The 19,071-nt window shown below is 41.8% G+C and overlaps 1 protein-coding gene across 1 annotated transcript in view; it reads right to left on the bottom strand.

Moving 5' to 3' along the window:
* The window catches only part of SDF4 (stromal cell derived factor 4), a 47,180-nt gene that overhangs the window by 7,993 nt on the left and 20,116 nt on the right, over positions 1–19,071 (bottom strand). The window contains exons 3-4 of the mRNA XM_033922997.1: positions 12,049–12,185; positions 10,242–10,355 (exon numbers count right to left, since the gene is read on the bottom strand). Of these exons, the coding sequence (XP_033778888.1) occupies positions 10,242–10,355; positions 12,049–12,185 (251 nt within the window). The remainder of the gene's footprint in view (positions 1–10,241; positions 10,356–12,048; positions 12,186–19,071) is intronic.

The following is a 19,071-nucleotide window of genomic DNA, read 5'->3' as shown; positions in this document are numbered from 1 at the left end:
TAAAATAACATTATTCGCTGATAACGCCAAACTAAGTAATGTAGTAGGCAAATGCACAACGGACGAAGATTCAATGCCCGACATGATGCACGACCTACTCCTACTGGAGCGCTGGTCTAGGTCCTGGCAACTCAACTTCAATGCCAAAAAATGCAAAGTTATGCACCTGGGCAGCCAAAATCCATGCAAGTCTTATACCCTTAATGGCGAGATCCTAGCAAAAACGGTAGCAGAACGAGACTTGGGGGTAATCGTCAGTGAGGACATGAAGTCTGCCAATCAAGTGGAGCAGGCTTCGTCCAAGGCAAGACAAATCATGGGTTGCATACGAAGGGGTTTCGTCAGCCGTAAGGCGGAAGTCATTATGCCATTGTATAGATCCATGGTGAGGCCCCACCTGGAATACTGTGTGCAGTTCTGGAGGCCGCATTATCGCAAGGATGTGCTGAGACTGGAGTCGGTGCAGAGAATGGCCACCCCGATGGTCTCGGGACTCAAGGATCTTCCATATGAAGAACGGCTTGACAAATTACAGCTATACTCGCTCGAGGAGCGCAGAGAGAGGTGGGACATGATCGAGACGTTCAAGTATCTTACGGGCCGCATCGAGGCGGAGGAAGATATCTTCTTTTTCAAGGGTCCCACGACAACAAGAGGGCATCCGTGGAAAATCAGGGGCGGGAAACTACGAGGTGACACCAGGAAATTCTTTTTCACTGAAAGGGTGGTTGATCGCTGGAATAGTCTTCCACTACAGGTGATTGAGGCCAGCAGCATGCCTGATTTTAAGGCCAAATGGGATCGGCACATGGGATCTATTCACAGGGCAAAGGTAGGGGAGGGACATTAGGGTGGGCAGACTAGATGGGCCGTGGCCCTTATCTGCCGTCTATTTCTATGTTTCTACGTTTCTTCCAGTATCTGCCTATTCTCTGAACTAAAAAAAAAAACCAGATGGGAAAGCAGTCTTCTAGTCCCAGTAAAATGGAAGATGAAGCAGCAAACACTTTCACTTTCCTCAGGGAAAAAGCCTGTGGTGTAATTATACCCAGGAAGAACAGAGCATGCAAATACAGGCAGAGTCTCCGTTAGCTCAGCTTTGAGAAAAAAATCCCAAACGATAAAGACTGAGGATAATATATTCGGAACACATAGTTACTTAGGACAGCAATCCCCTGAAGAAGTGTTCATGAATCGGAGGTTCCCGTTGGGATATTTTCTCAAAGCTAAGTGCTGTATTTTGTAAAATTTGAAACTGAGGAAATTAAGAAGAGTTTTTCTATGTGAACTTTCCAGTATTTGCATATGAAGTGTAATTTGGAAGTAGAAATAAGTACTGTTTTGGGGAGTGTTTTGACTGATGATTGAATATGTGGTTATACTGAATGTACCGTAATAAGTATTGGTACGCCAGCCCCACTGAGGTCATTTTCTCCTAATCAATCTTTTATATATGAAAGGTTTTACCAGTTTATAATCTTTAATTATTTAACAGCATCCCACTATTGTGAGTTTCCTTTTTTTCAGCAGCAACCTCTCACATTTGTGAACAGTCAATGTTATCCTCAGTCCCAGTCAGGGATCTCTGTCTTAATGTACTCCTACAGTGATCTTCCCTAAAAGTTCTCCTTACTTAAGTCTACTGACTATGGAGGGATGTCTTATCAAAGCAGACTATTTCCACTTAAAGGATGGACCTGACAGTGCTCCACGGGAGATTCAAACCCACTGAAATTCTTATAACCTTCTCCCAATCTGAATTTCCAAGTATCTGAAGCCCCGAGTTCATTTGATATGCTGTGTTCAGCAAGTTTAGAGCTTCGCTTCAGCTTCAATTTATACAACAGAAAGAGGTTTATTCTCCAACCAGTAGTACTGTATTTGAATCAGCTCAACAACTGTGACTGGATAAAGGAACTTAAGGTCATTTTAGTAAAGGGAGCCAATATGGGTTTGCTATGGCACAGATGTGAATATATATGAAACCAAGTCTTTGTTTCTTAATTGCTTTTGGAATATTTCTGAAACTTTTCTTTCATGTTGAAATTGTAGAGTTATGTTCCTTAGATCACTGAAAACTTCTTGATTAAAGTATTTTGAGCGGCATTTTTAGGCACCAGAATATAAAAATTGTACAAGCACCTTGATGACACTTCAAGTCACTGTGAGGAGAAAAAATAAAATAAAATAAAATTACACAACATCTAAGATTTTGGCTGTAGAGAAAAGTAGAGGTCTTACATACCAAAAATATGATTTTAAAAGGTTGGGAGGATTTAAAAGGGGAAATGGTAATGATTCCGAACAGAACAAACTCTGTTTTAAAAGATTTGAAGTCCTTCAGAATATAGGAATGGAAATATTGAATTTAATAGAAGGAATGCTTAGAAAAGTGTTTATGATACAGTATATAAAGAAGAAATATATAATACAATTTTGAAGAGAAGCAGATTTTATTTTAATTTTGTTTTCTAAGGACGTTCTGTGCTTTCAGAGAAAGGAAAACAATGTACAATCTTGTCAACTAGAAGCTAGAAACCAATATAGCCTCTGAGGTCCACAGTGTTTTGTCTCTGAATGTTTCTGTCTCAAAGTCTCTATGTGTGAAAATTTCCCTAACTTTGGAAAGGCCATCCCTTGCCCCCATCTTGGTATCATGCAGTTACCACAAATCATTTTTGAGAGTGGGCCACAGACCATCTCTACTCATACTGCACCTTAGGCAGCTTCACTCTGACTCATGTGGTAAAAAATACACAAAGGTTGAAGACATTACACTCACATATGCTGCCTAGCGGGGACACACTTAAGCTACAACAGTAATACCTTGTGAAGCTTTAAAAAGCAAAGTGCAAATATTAATATTCACATCAGCTCTCTGTAAATGCTGACACACCATATTCTGTAAAACACAAGAAGAGAGGAGAAGGTGGCAGAGTGGGTTAATAGAGATGAACTGGCAAAGCTGTACCTAGGGAGTCTCAGTACTGGAATGGCAGAGTTCACTGCAGGGCAGGGGTGAGGTCCACTGGCAGAATAAGGTGTAAATGAAGTTTACACTAGAGAATGACATGGTGATTGTTTCCCCTGGCTAGCTGCGGGTAACCCACAGTAACGGGGGGAAAAATTGACTGGTTGCTGCGGGTATGGGGACAAGGCTTTTCACTGCCCTGTGGAGCACTGAATGGCCTTGTCCCCGCAGTAAAGGATCTGCCACCAGTCACCTCCCTTCCCACCCCTCCCAGTCAGCAGCCCCCTTCTCTCCCTTGCTTGCAGCTACCAGCAAAAAACAAAACAAAAAAAACCTCAAACCTGTGACTCCTCCATTGCCCCTTTGTGCTTCCTGGGGCGGGCCTACCAACTTCTTAGAAGCATTATGAAGAGGCAACATCGTTGAACGCAGCGCTGAAGTTCACTAAACCATTCTCCCGCTGAGTCCCTCCTTCCGATACAACTTCCGGTAAAGGGAGGGAGGGGGGCTGCTGGACTCATGAGGATTCTGCTGGACCCACAAAGGGGGGTAGGGAGGAGTTGCTGGACCGGCTGGAGCTGAAGAGAAGGGAGACAGTTGCTGGATCTGGTCTGGGGATTAGGGGGAGAAGGGAAACAGGTGCTTGGCCTGTGGTGGGTGGAGTGGAACTGGAGGGACCCACACCTGGGCATTGAAGGGAGGGGACAGAGGTGCTGGACCCATGGGAAGGGGGTTAGAGGGAAGGGAGAGAAGTGCAGGATCTGCAGGGAGGAAGAGAGAGAAGGAAAGGGAAAAGCTGAACCAAGGGGATGAAGGAAGAGAGAGTGAAATATTGAACAAAGCAGAGGGAGGGAGGAAAGAGAGTGTGAGAGACACATTGGTGTAAGGGAATAAGAGAGGGGAGAAAATGGACACAGGGAGATATACAAAAAGAGGGGAGATGATGGGCATGGATGGGAGCATAGGAACAGGAACAAAAAAGGGAAATGCCGTATCTGCTTGGGGGTGGTATATGGACATAGGGGTACATGTACACAGAGAGAAGATGGCTAGACATGGGGGAGAATAAGAATGCAGAAGGAAGATGCTGGACAGGAGGAGGCAGCATAGAGATATAGAGAAATGATACTGTACACAGAAGATCATAGAATGGTGAGATGAAGGCAGGGAGAGGGGCACAAGGGAAAAACTAGATATGCTGAACATGGGGAACAATAGATACACAGAGATAGAAGATGGATGGTGAGCATGGAGAAAGAAGAAATGTCAAATGGTCAGGAGACCCTGACAAGTGAGTTAAGAGAAGACAAAAGAAAACAGACACTAGCGACCTGAGACTAATATGATTTGAAGAATAAAAATGACAAGACAACAAAAGGTAGAAAAAAAAATAATTTTATTTTCTATTTTGTAATGCGAATATATCAGGTTTGAAATACGTATCCTGTAAGAGCTGGTGTTAGACATAACTGGGAACCACAAAGCCTAGGCCATGCTTCTTTAACTTCCAGCTGGCTTAGGTCTCTCTCTGACCAGGGGCCAGTTGCCCTAGCTGCACTCCCCTAACACCATTCCTGTCATGTGCAATTGCAGTATTCTGTTAGCATGATTTTTCTGTGTAGCATTCTGTAATAATTTGGCTTATTCAGTTTTCTCGATAGTGGAGGGGAAATTTGTGAAGGGGAGGGGAGACGGGGGTTTTGTTGATCCTTGCTCTAAATTATTTGTGTTTATAAAATGAAATTGTACAGAATATTGTTTCTTTTTATACTTTAATAAAATAAGTTCAGTATAAAATCATAACTATTCAAGGCTTGTGCAGATGGGATCAGATGGCTTGTGGGGATGGAGCAGGGACAAATTTTTCCCCGCATCATTTTCTAGTTTACACTACAACCTGTCTGCAGTTCATAGAAATTGATACTCCTCACCACCTCCCCCTTATAAGTACGCATCAAAAACCCTGCAAAATTAAAATTTATATTTTAATGGCATTTTAATGTATGGGGAAAAAATCTCTTAACTCATAATGTGGAATTAAGCAGATGAATGAAATCCAACATTTTTTCACACAAAGACCAATCTACCACTTTCTGGTTTCATTACAGAGCTGAAACTTTCCAAAGTGCTCTGAAATTTTACGAATGGAAACTCAGTGTCACTACCTGCCGCTGATCTGTAAAAACCAGAAGTTGTATAATAAAGACCAAAACGAATTAAAAAAAAAAATCTTGGAAGTGAAACTTGTATCTTACTGGTTTGTTCCTTTTATCTTCTAGAACCAGAACAGAGGGTTTAGCAGGTTTTTTTAAAAATGGGGAAATTTTTTTAGATAGTTAAAGAGAAAAGTTTTTGGCACGATCAATAGTTTCCACTGAACATTCTCCGAGAAAGAGTTTCAGAAAAAACAACCTTAAAGTTGGTCAAGTCTAACTTTTCAGAATGCAGAATTTCCTTACTTGTTGAACATTAACGAGACTACCAAATATTTAAATACTTCTTTCCTCTATGTCTCTGCCTGACTTCAGACTCCCCCACCCACTACATGCTTATCAAAACACACACATTCTCACGACTATATATGGAAAATCTTGTCAATATATATAACTTTTAAGATTTAATCTTGTCAATATAGCTTAAGATCTAACCCGACCTTTTCCTGTGCTCATCTCAGGGCCTCAGCCAATAGGCAGAATCCCACTTGTAAGACTGTGTAGGTAAGTTAGTGCAGAACATAAGAACTGCCATCTCCGGATCAGACCTTCGATCCATGAAGTCTGGTGATCCACACATGCGGAGGCCCAGCCAGGTGTACACCTGGCGTAATTTTAGTCACCCATATCCCTCTATGCCTCTCGTAAGGAGATGCGCATCTAGTTTGCTTTTAAATCCTAGAACGGTGGATTCCGCATTAACCTCCTCTGGGAGAGCATTCCAGGTGTCCACCACTCGTTGCGTGAAGCAGAACTTCCTGATATTTGTCCTGGACTTGTCCCCCCCTTAGCTTCAGTCCATGTTCTCTTGTCCGTGTCACATTGGACATTGTAAATAATATTTTTTCCTGCTCTATTTTGTCGATTCCTTTCAGTATTTTGAAAGTCTTGATCATATCCCCTCGTAGTCTCCTTTTCTCAAGGGAGAACAATCCCAGTCTCTTAAATTGTTCTTAAGTTGTTCCTCGTACTCCAAGTTCTCCAGAAGACTGTACAAACCCTTCCTGCGGTGTTCTCAGGGATATAGCCACCATTCAGGAGATCCTATTAAAAGGACCGCAAGGTTTAAAAAAGGTTTGGATAATTTCCTTTAACAAAAGTCCATAAACCATTATCAAGATGGAGTGTTGTAATATGTACCTTAGTTTACTGGTAAGCTGATTTTTCACCTACAAGTAATGTAAAGCTTATTGTGGCAAAGTTGGACTTGGGGGGGAGGGGAGGGTCCCAGATGGGAGAGCCCAACTCCTCTTCTTTTGGATACAGTGCATTGGTTACCAGCTTGTGCCAAAAGCCAACTTACTGTATACAGCATACTCTAATATAAACCAAGATTTGGACCAAAAAATGGTCCAAAAATAGGGGATTCTGTTTATATTTGGGTCAGCACCCACCTATGCCCTCTCTCGGACCTGTTGCAGGCCTCCCCCGGGCCTGCCATAAGCCCTGGTGGTCCAGCAGGATGATCTCTCCTGCCTCCTGTCCTGGTCAACTGTCACATCCCACCAACCTCCTGCAGACAGTAATAATTTCACTAACCACTATCACAAGAAAAAAGGGATAATAAGCATCTTTACCAAGTGGCTCTTTTTTCTGGGCTCTTTCTAGAGTTTGGGTCTTTCTGATTTAAGTTGGGCTGGGCTGTAACTTTGGGAATTGCAGGTCCTGTGCTGAGTACAGTTTGACTATCATGAGGGGGGGGGGCTGTATCAGGCAGAGCTCTGGAACTTAAAAGGGGCTGTATCAATCCTTTATTTGGCACAACTCATTAAGTAGAAACCAACTAATCAGCACATTTTACCTACAGTATCTGATCATGCCGTCATTCATCAGCAACTGGGAAAACACCTATATCTGTAAAATATGTAGCACAAAACTTGTATTTTTACTTGCTTTTTGATGAGTGGAAAAAGGAGGAAATGTTACAATTTCTCTCTCCATGACTAATTTCTGCAGAAGTGTCAGACTGAACAGACTGAGTACAACAAGAGATTTAGATCTGGCAACCACAAGTGCACATGCACCAAACAGGAAAAGGGAGAAACAGACCTTCATTAGCACTATTTAGAGGAACTGCAGAGTGAGTCAAAGAAAAAAAAAAAATCAAGAGTTTTGGAATTTAACTGCTCTGTGATTAGTCAATTTCAATGGATCTACAGTTTATTTTAGTCTTCTTATTCTGGAATTGATAGCTGATGAAAGGTGTTCACTCCTTTCACTGAAAACAATAAAATAATTTTTTGAATATAATGTTTTGGAGAATTTTTGTGACAAGAACATGAAAGATCGGAACACCAGATTGGAAGAGAAGCTACTTTGTGTCTGAACCTTTTACCACTACTGCAGTGAAGTTATATAGTCTGCCTGTGTGTTGTAAGTTACATCAGCTGATCTGTTTTAAATTTTAGAGAGCTGGTGCGACCTTCAGATGCATCCTACCCCATCACTCCTCCATATATTGCAGGAATGAAAGGATAAAAGGAAGAGTAGAAAGAATAAAACAGATAGGAAGTGAAAGAGAAAAGGAACATTTAACCTTAGCTTAATACCACAGTGCACAAGATGCCAAAAGAAATAGTCCACCAGCACCCCTCACTCACACCCCCTTCCCCAGTCCATGAGCACCCAATACTCACCCCGCCCCCCCCCAAGTCCAGCAGCACCCTTCACTCACACTCCCAGGTACAACAGCACCCCTCAAGTCCAGCAACAGCCCTTACTCTCTCCCCAGGTCCAGCAGCACTCCTTTTCAACGCCTCCACTCCAGCAGCCTCCGCGTCTGCCCAAGATGACCCATGCATGTCATCCATGTGTGCCCCCCCCACCCCTCACCTTGCTGGCATCACGCTTACCTGTTTGGTGTAGAAGCTGCTGCCGCTAATTTTGTATGCTGATCTAGCATGAAACCTCGAGTATCTGAGTATGCTCAAGGCCTGCCAGCTCCTGCCTTCTCTGAGAATCTAGGAGGGGCAGGAGCCAGCAGAAGCTCAAGGCCCTATGCCGGATCAGCATACAGCATTGGCAGCAGAAGCAGCTTTTCTTCAACGCCGAATGGGTAAGTGCAATGCCGGCAAGGTGGGGGCACACATGGAGGACAACAGCACAGATCATCTTGGGATTGGGAGGATAGCGGTGCCGGTGTTTATTGGGGAAGCGGAATATAACTACAGCACTGGTGGTCACCAAGAGTTAAAGGGAGGACAGCCATTTTTTGGCCCCAAAATCTCGGTTTATATTAGAGTACATACAGTAGCTTGAAAAATTTTTGACCTATTCCATCTACTGCTATAAAGCTCCTCTGTAACACCAGTAGATCAGATCGTGTACTCAGTCTCTGCACAAGTTTAGTTCAAACTTTTGATCACTGTCTTCAAGAATCACTTTCCCTCTGCCACTTTCCCTTTGTTTTCTCTTATTGTCCTTTACAGCCTCTTGTGCTCCCTAAACTCTTCTCTACTAACCCTTCCACCTCTTCCTCAAATCTGGCTAGGCACTATGGACTCAATTCTGGGTGTCATTTACAGAACAGCTTTTGGCACTACGATCCATACCCACTTTTAGGCACAAGGATTTACATCAAGTAAAACCTGGTGCAAAGTCTCACATCTAAATTATGTGAAAGCCACACATAAATTCCAAGAATGCCCCCAATCTGCCGCCCATGCCCCTCCAGACTGTGTTTAAATTTTAATTAAAGCTAATTAGTGTAAATAATTATTAGTGCCAAATTATTGGTGCTACTTGGCTTATTATTCAATTAAACTGTGCACGGAAATTAGGCGTGCACCCAAAATTTTAGTGCCATACATAGAATTAATAATAATAACTTTATTTATTCTTCTATACCGCCATAATCTTGCGACTTCTAGGTGGTTCACATTGAAGAGAGATGGACAATCAGCGAATTACAATATGCAGATAGTCAGTGAAATTATAGTATGTAGAATTTTAAAAAAAAAAAATGCAGCAAATTACAATGTACAGTTTGTTAAGAATTTCAGAGGGGACATGTTAGTAAAAAAAAGTAGTGATTTACAAAATACAGTTTGTTAAGAATTCCAGAATTCCACATATGAAAAATAGCAATGGAAAAAGTGTTTGGTGTAATTACTGTTTAGGTGATATATCTGTCGAATAAGGCAGTTTTTATGACTTTTCTAAAAGCGTCATAGGTCAGCCTAGCTCCATTAATGTAGTTGTCTAGCCAGTGTTGTTGTTTGTTTGCTTGGTACATAAAAGTTCTATCCAGAAATGTTTTGTATTTACAGCCGGTGATGCTTGGGTATGCAAATAGCTTGCAGTTTCTGGTTTGTCTTATGGGACTGTATAATATGAAGTGAGATAGCAAGTATGTAGGAGCTAGTCCCCAAACTAGCTTGAAGCATATGCAAGAGAACTTGAATATTATTCATGCCTCGACTGGCAGCCAGTGCAGCAGTCTGTAGTAGGGGCTAACATGGTCGCTTTATTCAATCCAAATATCAAGTGGACCGCTGTGTTTTGAACAATTCTAAGTTTCCTCACTGTTTTTTTGGGTCTACCCATATAAACGATATTGCAATAGTCCAGTGTAGAGAGCACTAGTGATTGCACTAGTAATCTGAATGATAATGGGTCAAAGTATTTTTTGATGGTCTTTAGTTTCCATAATATCAGGAAACATTTTTTTACCACTATATTCGTGTGTTCTGCCATTGTCATTAGGCCATATGCACTCTACTACTTTTGGCTACCTAGGTCTGCACTTATAGAAAATACTCTTCAAAATACCATCCATACTGAACCTTCTTTTAAAAAATTCAAAACCATCCTCAAACCCTTCTGGTTATTTCAGTTGTCCTTTGCATAATCTCTCTTCCCCACCCGAAGGACCTAGGGAGTGTTTGGCATATGGACATTTTTAGAGGCAAAGAAAACACAAGACTTATTTATCTTCATTGTAAATCCTCAAAAGTGCTCTGCTTTCAAAACAAGAAAAATGCCTCCATCACTCCTCGAGTCAATAGAGAATCTCAAAACATCCACCTGCCCCATTTTCCCCCCACCTCATTACTTACTCTCATCATCAATTTTCAGCTCTTTATTGGTTTTCATCTTCTCTGCAACCTCTTTTTCGTTGAAACCTTTGCTGGCTAGAAACTTGATTTTATACTCATCCCAGGACACATGGCCTGCAAAGAATGAGAGAGCAAAATTTGACCATTAAAGGGCCACTTCTCACCATTATACCCTGCCTTCTACATTCATTTTTTCATCATGCTAAATGCACTTTGTAACAAGTCAAATTTTATGCTTACATTTTTTTTTGTGATCCCATCACTTTAATAGCATACACTGCCTTTAAAAAAAGGCAATCTTTGCGACTGTACGAGAGAAAATCTAATCTAATCCTTAGGTTTGTATACCGCATCATCTCCACGTTCGTAGAGCTCGACACGGTTTACAGTAGGAGAAATAGGAAGGAACTACAACAGAGGGTTAGAGGTAGAAGTGTGAAGAAAATTTAGAGGACTTGGGATGCCAAGATATAAGAGTTTCCTTGATTCCTAAGTTGGAGGGAGACTTACATTTTTTGAGAAAAGCCAGGTTTTCAGATGTTTGCGGAAAACTTGGAGAGAGCTCAAGTTCCGAAGAGGGGAGGTAAGGTTGTTCCAGAGCTCAGTGATTTTGAAGTGGAGGGAGGTCCCTAGCTTTCCTGTGTGGGAAATGCCTTTTAGCGAGGGGAAGGATAGTTTTAATTTGTGGGAGGATCTGGTGGTATCAGGGTTTGAGGAATTCCAAGAAAGAGGGAGAAAGGGAGAAAATGTACAAAGAAGTTTATATTTTCACCAATTCACTTTAATTTAGATTATATTTCTATACATTTTTTACTATCTGGAAGGCATTTCCATTTCCCAAGATAGTCGGTCATTTTTCCTGGGTGGGTTCTTTCTGGTAAACTGCCAGTATCACTGGATCTAGGTTATCAGGGCTGAAGACCTGAATATACACCGTCTCTCATGCATATTCATAGAAACATAATGGCAGATAAAGGCCAAATGGCCCATCTAGTCTGCTATTTGGCTGGCAATTGAAAACCTGAGAACTGGGCAGAGAACCACTGCCATAGAGACACATGTAACTAACCAAAATGTCTGTAAACAAAATTTCATAACTTCAAATTTTATTATATTTGATGTTACTGTACAGTAAACCCCCCCCCCAAAAAAAAAAAAAAAACACAAAAAGAAACCGAATTGAGTATATAGCAGGCTTCCTATCCCAGGTGAAGACAAAGATCACCACAGCTACTAAACCGAGACAAGAGGCCTCAGTTATTGGTACGAGACACCTCATTTTAACCTCAACTCAAAGAAACTCTGATTTAATATACCAACAGACTAACAACTTCACGACTGACCTTCAAAGTAAAGGACAAAGCATCTATATGCAAGATGAACAGCACAATATGTAAAATCCCAGCTCCTAGAGCTCAGCAGAGGGCCCTGAGCTAGGGAGCAAGTGCTATTAAATAATTTACTGCAACAGTAGAGGGTAGGGCATGCATTGTAGCTTGAAATGCTAATGTGTTATGCACTGCGACAACCAGGGAAGACAGAGGGAGGTAAACAGGAAAAAATGAGGGGGGCAGACATTTGGAGCAACAACACAAGGAACGGGTGTGGATGAATTTGAGAGGGTTCACATTATTTGGGGTCACATACCTAAGAATGCAAAGGATATTTTCCTTTCCTAACAAGGGGACGCAGGTGGACACGGTCCACTACAGAAAACATGCAAATCTAGTGAGGGTGTTAAAGCCAAATTAAATGGAACTTTAGGATTGCCACAAGGAAAAAGCAGGAGAAACAGCATCCTTCATACCGTCACCATCTGGATCTACGGCTCGAAAGTGGACCTTGTTTTCTTCTATGGCCTCCTGCAAGTGCTCCTCTGTTTTCTCCATGATCCACCTCTGCAGTTCTTTAGCGCTTATTCTTCGGTTTTTGTTCAAATCCACCCTGCACAGGGAAACAAAGATAACAGGCTCTGAAGACACAAATGTCACTTGCTATTGAAAACTACTGTTAAAGATTCAAAAATGTGGAGAGAGGAATTCATTTAAGAAACTGTTAAAGACTCAACTATTTGTAGAAGCATTTCTTTGAGCAATTGATTTTATGTAAGCCTGAATTTGTCTGTTTTTATTTTTATCTTGTAGAGACTCTTAGGGGTCCTTTTACAAAGCCGCGCTAGTGCACTGGATTAGCGCGCGCGCTAGCCGGAAATCTACCGCCTGCTCAAAAGGAGGTGGTAGCGGCTAGTGCATGCGGCAATCTAGCACACGCTATTCTGCGTGTTAAGGCCTTAGCTTAGCTTTGTAAAAGGAGCCCTTAATATTTGTGTATGTACCGTATTTTCACGCATATAACGCGCGCATTATACACGATTTTACAAACCGAGCATAACCATGCGTGTTATATGCGTGAGCGCGTTTTACAATTTTTTTTTTTACATTGCTGGTTCCCCCCCCGATGTCCGATTCAGCCCTGAAAGCCTGATGCTCCACCCCAAAGGACCGCTGGCCCCCCCACCCTAAAGGACCGCTCGCACCCCCCCGCACGGTTTGCAGTGGAGAAGCAGCCTACCGTTGGTTCGCAATGCCAGTGAGCCCTGCTGCTTCCTCTGCCGGCGGTCACGCCCCTTCTCTGACATCAGAGAAAGGGCGGGACCGCGGCAGAGGAAGCAGCGCAGGGCTCAGAGAAGGGGCGGGACCGCCGGCAGAGGAAGCAGCAGGGCTCACTGGCATCGCGAACCCACAGTAGGCTGCTTCTTCACCGCAAACGGTGCAGGGGGGGGCAGCGGTCCTTCGGGGTGGGGCATCAGGCTTTCAGGGTGGGGACAGGACTTCAAGGGGGGACAGGCAGACCTTTAACACCCAGAGACCCAGTGTTGTAATATTACAACATCACATTTAAGGCTACAAAATAAACCCTCCCCCATTTTTTTTCTTTTTAAAACTTCATGTACATTACTAATAGAACCTATTGTTCAGTTCTGCAACACCATTGGATGGTTGAATGTGTAAATAGGTCTGTTTATCTGGCCATGAAGTCATACAACCCTGTTGCCTGCTTTGGAGTATATCATCTTGTTGTTTTGGACGGGATACATCAGGACTAAAGTAAGTAAAAAGCTTGAAATATTTTTTTATGTGATCATTAATATGTGTAGATCATGCAGATTTTATGACATCATTGAATATACTGATTTTAAGAGATTTAGAGCTGGTTATTTCTATGTTGTAATTTTACAACAGTGGGTCAAAGTGATAGCAAGGTTTTGTCTGCACTCCCCTGAGACCCAGTGTTGTAATATTACAACATCACATTTAAGGCTACAAAATAAACCCTCCCCCATTTTTTTTCTTTTTAAAACTTCATGTACATTACTAATAGAACCTATTGTTCAGTTCTGCAACACCATTGGATGGTTGAATGTGTAAATAGGTCTGTTTATCTGGCCATGAAGTCATACAACCCTGTTGCCTGCTTTGGAGTAATGATGTCCATTCCCTCTGCACACCACTGGAGTACTTTCAGAAGTTTGTGACAGAAGATATGATCAACGCTCTGGCAGATAACACAAATCAGTACAGTTTTCAGAAGAAAGGATCATCTATAAACACAAACACAAAGGAAATAGAGCAAATGATTGGCATGTATCTGAAGATGGGTCTTGTCCAAATGCCTGGAGTCCGTATGTACTGGGAAGCAGACACAAGATACAGTCCTGTCGCTGATGTAATGTCACGAAACAGATTCCAGTCTCTGTTGACATCATTACATTTTGTGAACAATCTAACCGTGTCTGAGATGGAACAAAAAAGTGACAAACTCTGGAAACTCAGACCATGGCTTGATGCTTTCAGAGAGAAATGCCTAAAAGTGGTCCCTGAAGAATATAACTCTGTTGATGAAATGATGATCCCTTTCAGGGGGAAATTCAGCAGCATCAAACAGTACATGCGTGGCAAGCCAAACCCATGGGGGTTCAAGCTGTGGGCAAGGACTGGAATCTCTGGTATACTTTGTGATTTTGATGTGTACCAAGGCAGTGTGAATGGAATACGGGCAAGATCTGAACTTGGACTATCAGGGGATGTTGTGATGAAACTTGCTTCCACACTTCCACATAGTCACAACTACAAGATCTATGCAGACAACTTTTTCACCAGCATCCCATTGATAGTTAGGCTGCTGGATTGTGGAATTCATTACACAGGAACAGCCAGACAAGTGCGCCTTCCAAACTGTAATCTTGAGGATGAGAAAAGCTTGAAGAAAAAGGGAAGAGGAAGCTTTGATGTCAGAGTGGAGTCAAATCACAACATTTGTGCTGTGAAATGGTTTGACAACAGACAGGTTACACTTGTGTCTTCCTTTGCTGGCCCACAACCATTGGAGAAGATTCAACGCTGGGACAAAACTGCCAAAAGATTTGTTGAAGTTGAGAGGCCTTATATCGTGGCTGCCTATAACAAATTCATGGGCGGAGTGGATTTGTTAGACTCATTTGCAGCAAAATACAAGTTTCCACTGAAGTCCTACCGCTGGTACCTTTACATCTTCTGGCACACCATTAACCTAGCTGTGATCAATGCTTGGCTCCTGTACAAAAGGGACTGCAAAGCTTTGGATATCCCAAAGAAACAGATGCTAAACAGGAGAATGTTTCAGGCCCAGTTGGCATCTTCTCTTATCCTGATCGGAACGGCTGGGTCAGTGTCAAAGCGAGGGCGACCATCTGCAAGCCCAGTTTCATCAAGAGGGGGCACCTTGACTTCCCAAAAGAGGCAGTTTACAGATGATGGAGGTTCTTCAGCTGCCATGACAGCCAAAAAGTCAAATGCACACCCTCCAAAGGAAGTTTGCAAGGACATGATTGGACATTTTCCCATCAAAGCCGATAGAGGACGGTGCCGACACTGTGCAAAAGGCTATACCAACACACTTTGCAGGAAGTGCAATGTTCGCCTGTGCTTTTCAGAGCAAAATAACTGTTTTTGGAACTACCATAACTGAATAAATGAACAAATAAAACATGCACATATAGGGCTCGATTCACAAAACCGTGCTATGAAGATAGCACAAGTGCTATTTCATAGCGTGGCCGTTTTTACCCGTATTTGCGCTAACATGAAATTTTTTGTGCAAAAACACGAAATTTCTTGATTACCGCTGATAGAAGTCAATGGGCGCTTCACAGGGAAAAATTTGCGTTTTTATATGATACTCATTTTTTGTATTAAATTGATAATAAAAATTACTTTTTTCTTTATTATACTATTGTTGTTGTGTATATACATAAACTTAGGTGGGTCTTTATAAGCTGTAAAGTACAAATAAACTTTTAATTATTCCTTACATGTGTTCAGAGAGAGAGTGACACTATTGAAATTCTGCTACCTTACAGGCCCAGCGTTGCAATTTTACAACATCCTCCCCAAAAGTTACTAAAATGTCAAAATAAAAAAAACAAAACACTGATTTAGGGATCACAAGCCTCCTATAACAACATGTGAACGTTCGAAAACATTTTTTTACGTTTTTTTCTATATTTGGGTCTCTGTGGGTTAAAGGGGGACAGGACTTCAAGGGGGGCAGAAGGTTTTAATTCAATGAGCAGCATGCGCAGTATACGCGTATGCGCGCTATATATTAATTTATTTACATAAATTTATTTTTCCCGCGCGCTATACCCGTGTGCACATTTTACACGGGTGCGCGTTATACGCGTGAAAATACGGTAACTCCTTGTAAACCATTTTGGAAAAAACGGTATAGAAATTTTGAAAATAAATAAAAATAAAGTGTATTTCAACCATTACCTCACAGGAATTCATTCTCAAATACATATGATACTGCAGATTTTTTTCTTTGCCAATTCATGATCCATTAACAGTACTGTTTCTCACCTGTACCAGGTAACAGAAGACATGATCAGGCACACATGTGGATACCACTATCCAATGACAAAGATAGAGAAGCTATCCTACAGCTCAGAAGTAATGTAAAGTTCTGGTCCCATACGGCCCTACTTTTGTGCAGTCGCCTCCTCAGTCCCTTCACACCAGTAGGCATGCAGCTCAAAGCTAAGTGGGGGAATAGGGGGTAATGTTCTTCTATTGACAAACAGAATGGGATCAGATACACAAGTAGGTGATTCTCAAGCTCAGGGCTGCTCAATTTAGCTTTTTGTTGTTGTTGTTGTTTGTCCAAGAGCAACTTGATTCTTAATATTTCAAGGGCCGGTTGGCCACTACCGCTCAACTGATTGTGAACTTGTCCAAGTAGTAGGATGAAGAGATGAGGTGAGAATCAAGGTGCTGCTTTGCATATATCATCTAGGGAAGCAGATTTCGAGAGAACTACGTTAGTTGCAGCAGTTTTAAATTTTATGATACTAGCTAGAGGAGTACCAGTTTGCTCATAACTAGAGAATGACAAGGGGACAAATTTTTCCCTGTCCCCATGGGAATGCAATTTCTCCGTCCCTGAAAGTTTTTGTCACTGTCCCTGCCCTATCCCTGCAAGCTCTGCCTTAACCACACAAACCTCGAACATTTATGATTTTAAAGTGTTTGGGGCTGGTGCAGATAAGGACAGAGCTTGCAGGAATGGGAGAAAAGACAGGAAAAGAACTCGCGGGGACGAGACGGGAAAATGAGTTCCTGCGGGTACGGGGAAAAGTTTGTCCCTGTGTCACTCTACAGAAATGGATGCAATAAAGTAGATAGATTTGCCAGAGCATGCCTAGTAACTGAAATACCAACTCTGCTAGGGTTGGAGATGACAAACTGATTGTGCAGACTGATTATTTCAGTTCTTTGGAGGAAGTACTCAAGAGACTGTTTGCAGGCCAGCAAGGATTTCTTACATGGATTCTCAAGAAGTTTGGGGCAAAATGGAGAGTGCACCATTTTCTCATCAACATGAAAAGGTGAAATGAGTCAGAATTATCATCTGCCCCAATTACTGAAGAAGAGACTTTAAAGGCCATCAAGTCTCTCCCACATGGCCTTGGGCCTCGATGGCTTTACTAATAGATTATATACTCAGTTTAGACAATATTTGGCCAAACCTTTAACAAACGTTTTTCATAGCTTTGCAAAAGTTATCACACTCCTGCACAAGCTTGGCAAAAGTCTGAAGCAGTGTTGGCCATATAGACATATTTCACTGTTAAATGCAGATTATAAAATATTCTTGAAAATCCTGGCAGCGGGCCCGCAGGTGATAATGCCTAAACTGATCAAGGACAGTCAGTCAGGATTTATCACTAGTCATCAAACATTTGACAACTTAATGGGTCAGAGTTAGCATGGGTTCAGCCAAGAAGTTCTGCCTCAAAAGTTTGCTTCGTTTCTTTGACGGTGTAAATAAACATGTGGATAAAGGTGAGTTGGCGGACATAGGTGCTCATTTTCAAAAGCACATAGAAATATATAACCATTTCAGATAAAACATACGTAGAGTCCTATGAAATCCTATCTGCATAGTCCATTAGGTCACAAATTTGTTGGTCCCTATGCTCACAGAGTTGTAGCTTCTGACTAGTTAATTTAGGGCACAAAAAATAAATAATAGGCAAGCAAAGAGTAGTTGAAGCTCAAATTGAAAAATAGAAATCTCACCAGAAGCCACAATGACCTACTCATTTCAAGGGTCGTTCATGACTGGCCAAAGCAATATTATAATAGGAAAAAACCCAAACATCAGTTTCAGGAAAAAAATAGAAAAGAAAATCCTACTTGCTTTAAGTTTCTACAGCCATTATAATAAAATGGACGTCACAATCTGAGAAAAGCACAAGAGATAAGACAATTTCTATACTGTACTCAGCAGAATCAGCTAAGTACTGCCAGGAAACTACACGAACAGCTGTGCGTCTGCTAGAATGCTTCGCAGCTACCTGCAAACACTAAACACTTCATCAGAAAGACAGCAAGTAGTAATAGTGGTTAGTCCTAAAACTGACTGAAACCAATCAAGTCAGGCAATCTAAGTCAGCTTTTGGAGGGTCGCAATTCAAACTGCCTCAGTGAGCATCATAGCTTCCATTCCCGACAACCATGGGAGATTAAAAGTGTTTTCCCTTCCCCACTACCAAAAATGGAACAGGCAGGATTTTGCTTTGCAGAAGCAGTCATGCAATTCTCGTACCTAAAATATTCATTGGTGGCTCAATGTTATCTTAGACCTGTACTGAATGGCCAAGGTGAAAAATGGAAGCGAAACACACACACACACACACAAAAAAAAGGTTACCCTGATCAGCCTACGCCTGAAATTTCACCTAAAGTCCAAGAAAAAGTCTCTGCTTGTTTGGCTGACATTGCTGCCTGGATGTCCTGCCATCATCTGAAACTAAATACACTTACCCCTCCCGATTCACGGTTTTAGGACTCGCGATTTCGGTTATTCGCAATTTCCTAAAACCGGAATCAGCCTCCCCACCCCTTCCTGCTTTGCGTGACCAACAAACATTACAATCTGGCCTATAGTTGTCGACGCTAACGGGTATAAATACAGAGGAGCTTACCTACACAGTGAATGAGTTCCTGCCGAAAGCCGCGCTTCTCGATGGAACTCTCGATGGAACGTTGCTGACTTTTACACAATAGCAGATGCTATTGTTAAGGATATGTGTGAGCTGTTGGGATACAGCTTTGTTATTACAAACACTTTGATTTCTCTGATTAAGATATTGCGAAATGAGCTCGTCAGAATCAGAATGAGTCTAAAACAAGTTGCCTGACATTATTAAGATAAGTGGATTTTACACTTTTGATATTATTTATATAATTATCAATGCAAGTTTGCACAGCATGATTTTTGCACAGTA

Source organism: Geotrypetes seraphini, chromosome 15 (genome assembly GCF_902459505.1).
Source record: "Geotrypetes seraphini chromosome 15, aGeoSer1.1, whole genome shotgun sequence".
Lineage (NCBI taxonomy): Eukaryota > Metazoa > Chordata > Amphibia > Gymnophiona > Dermophiidae > Geotrypetes > Geotrypetes seraphini.
Note: the sequence above shows the minus strand (reverse complement) of the source record. Positions and strands in the feature narration are given on the sequence as shown.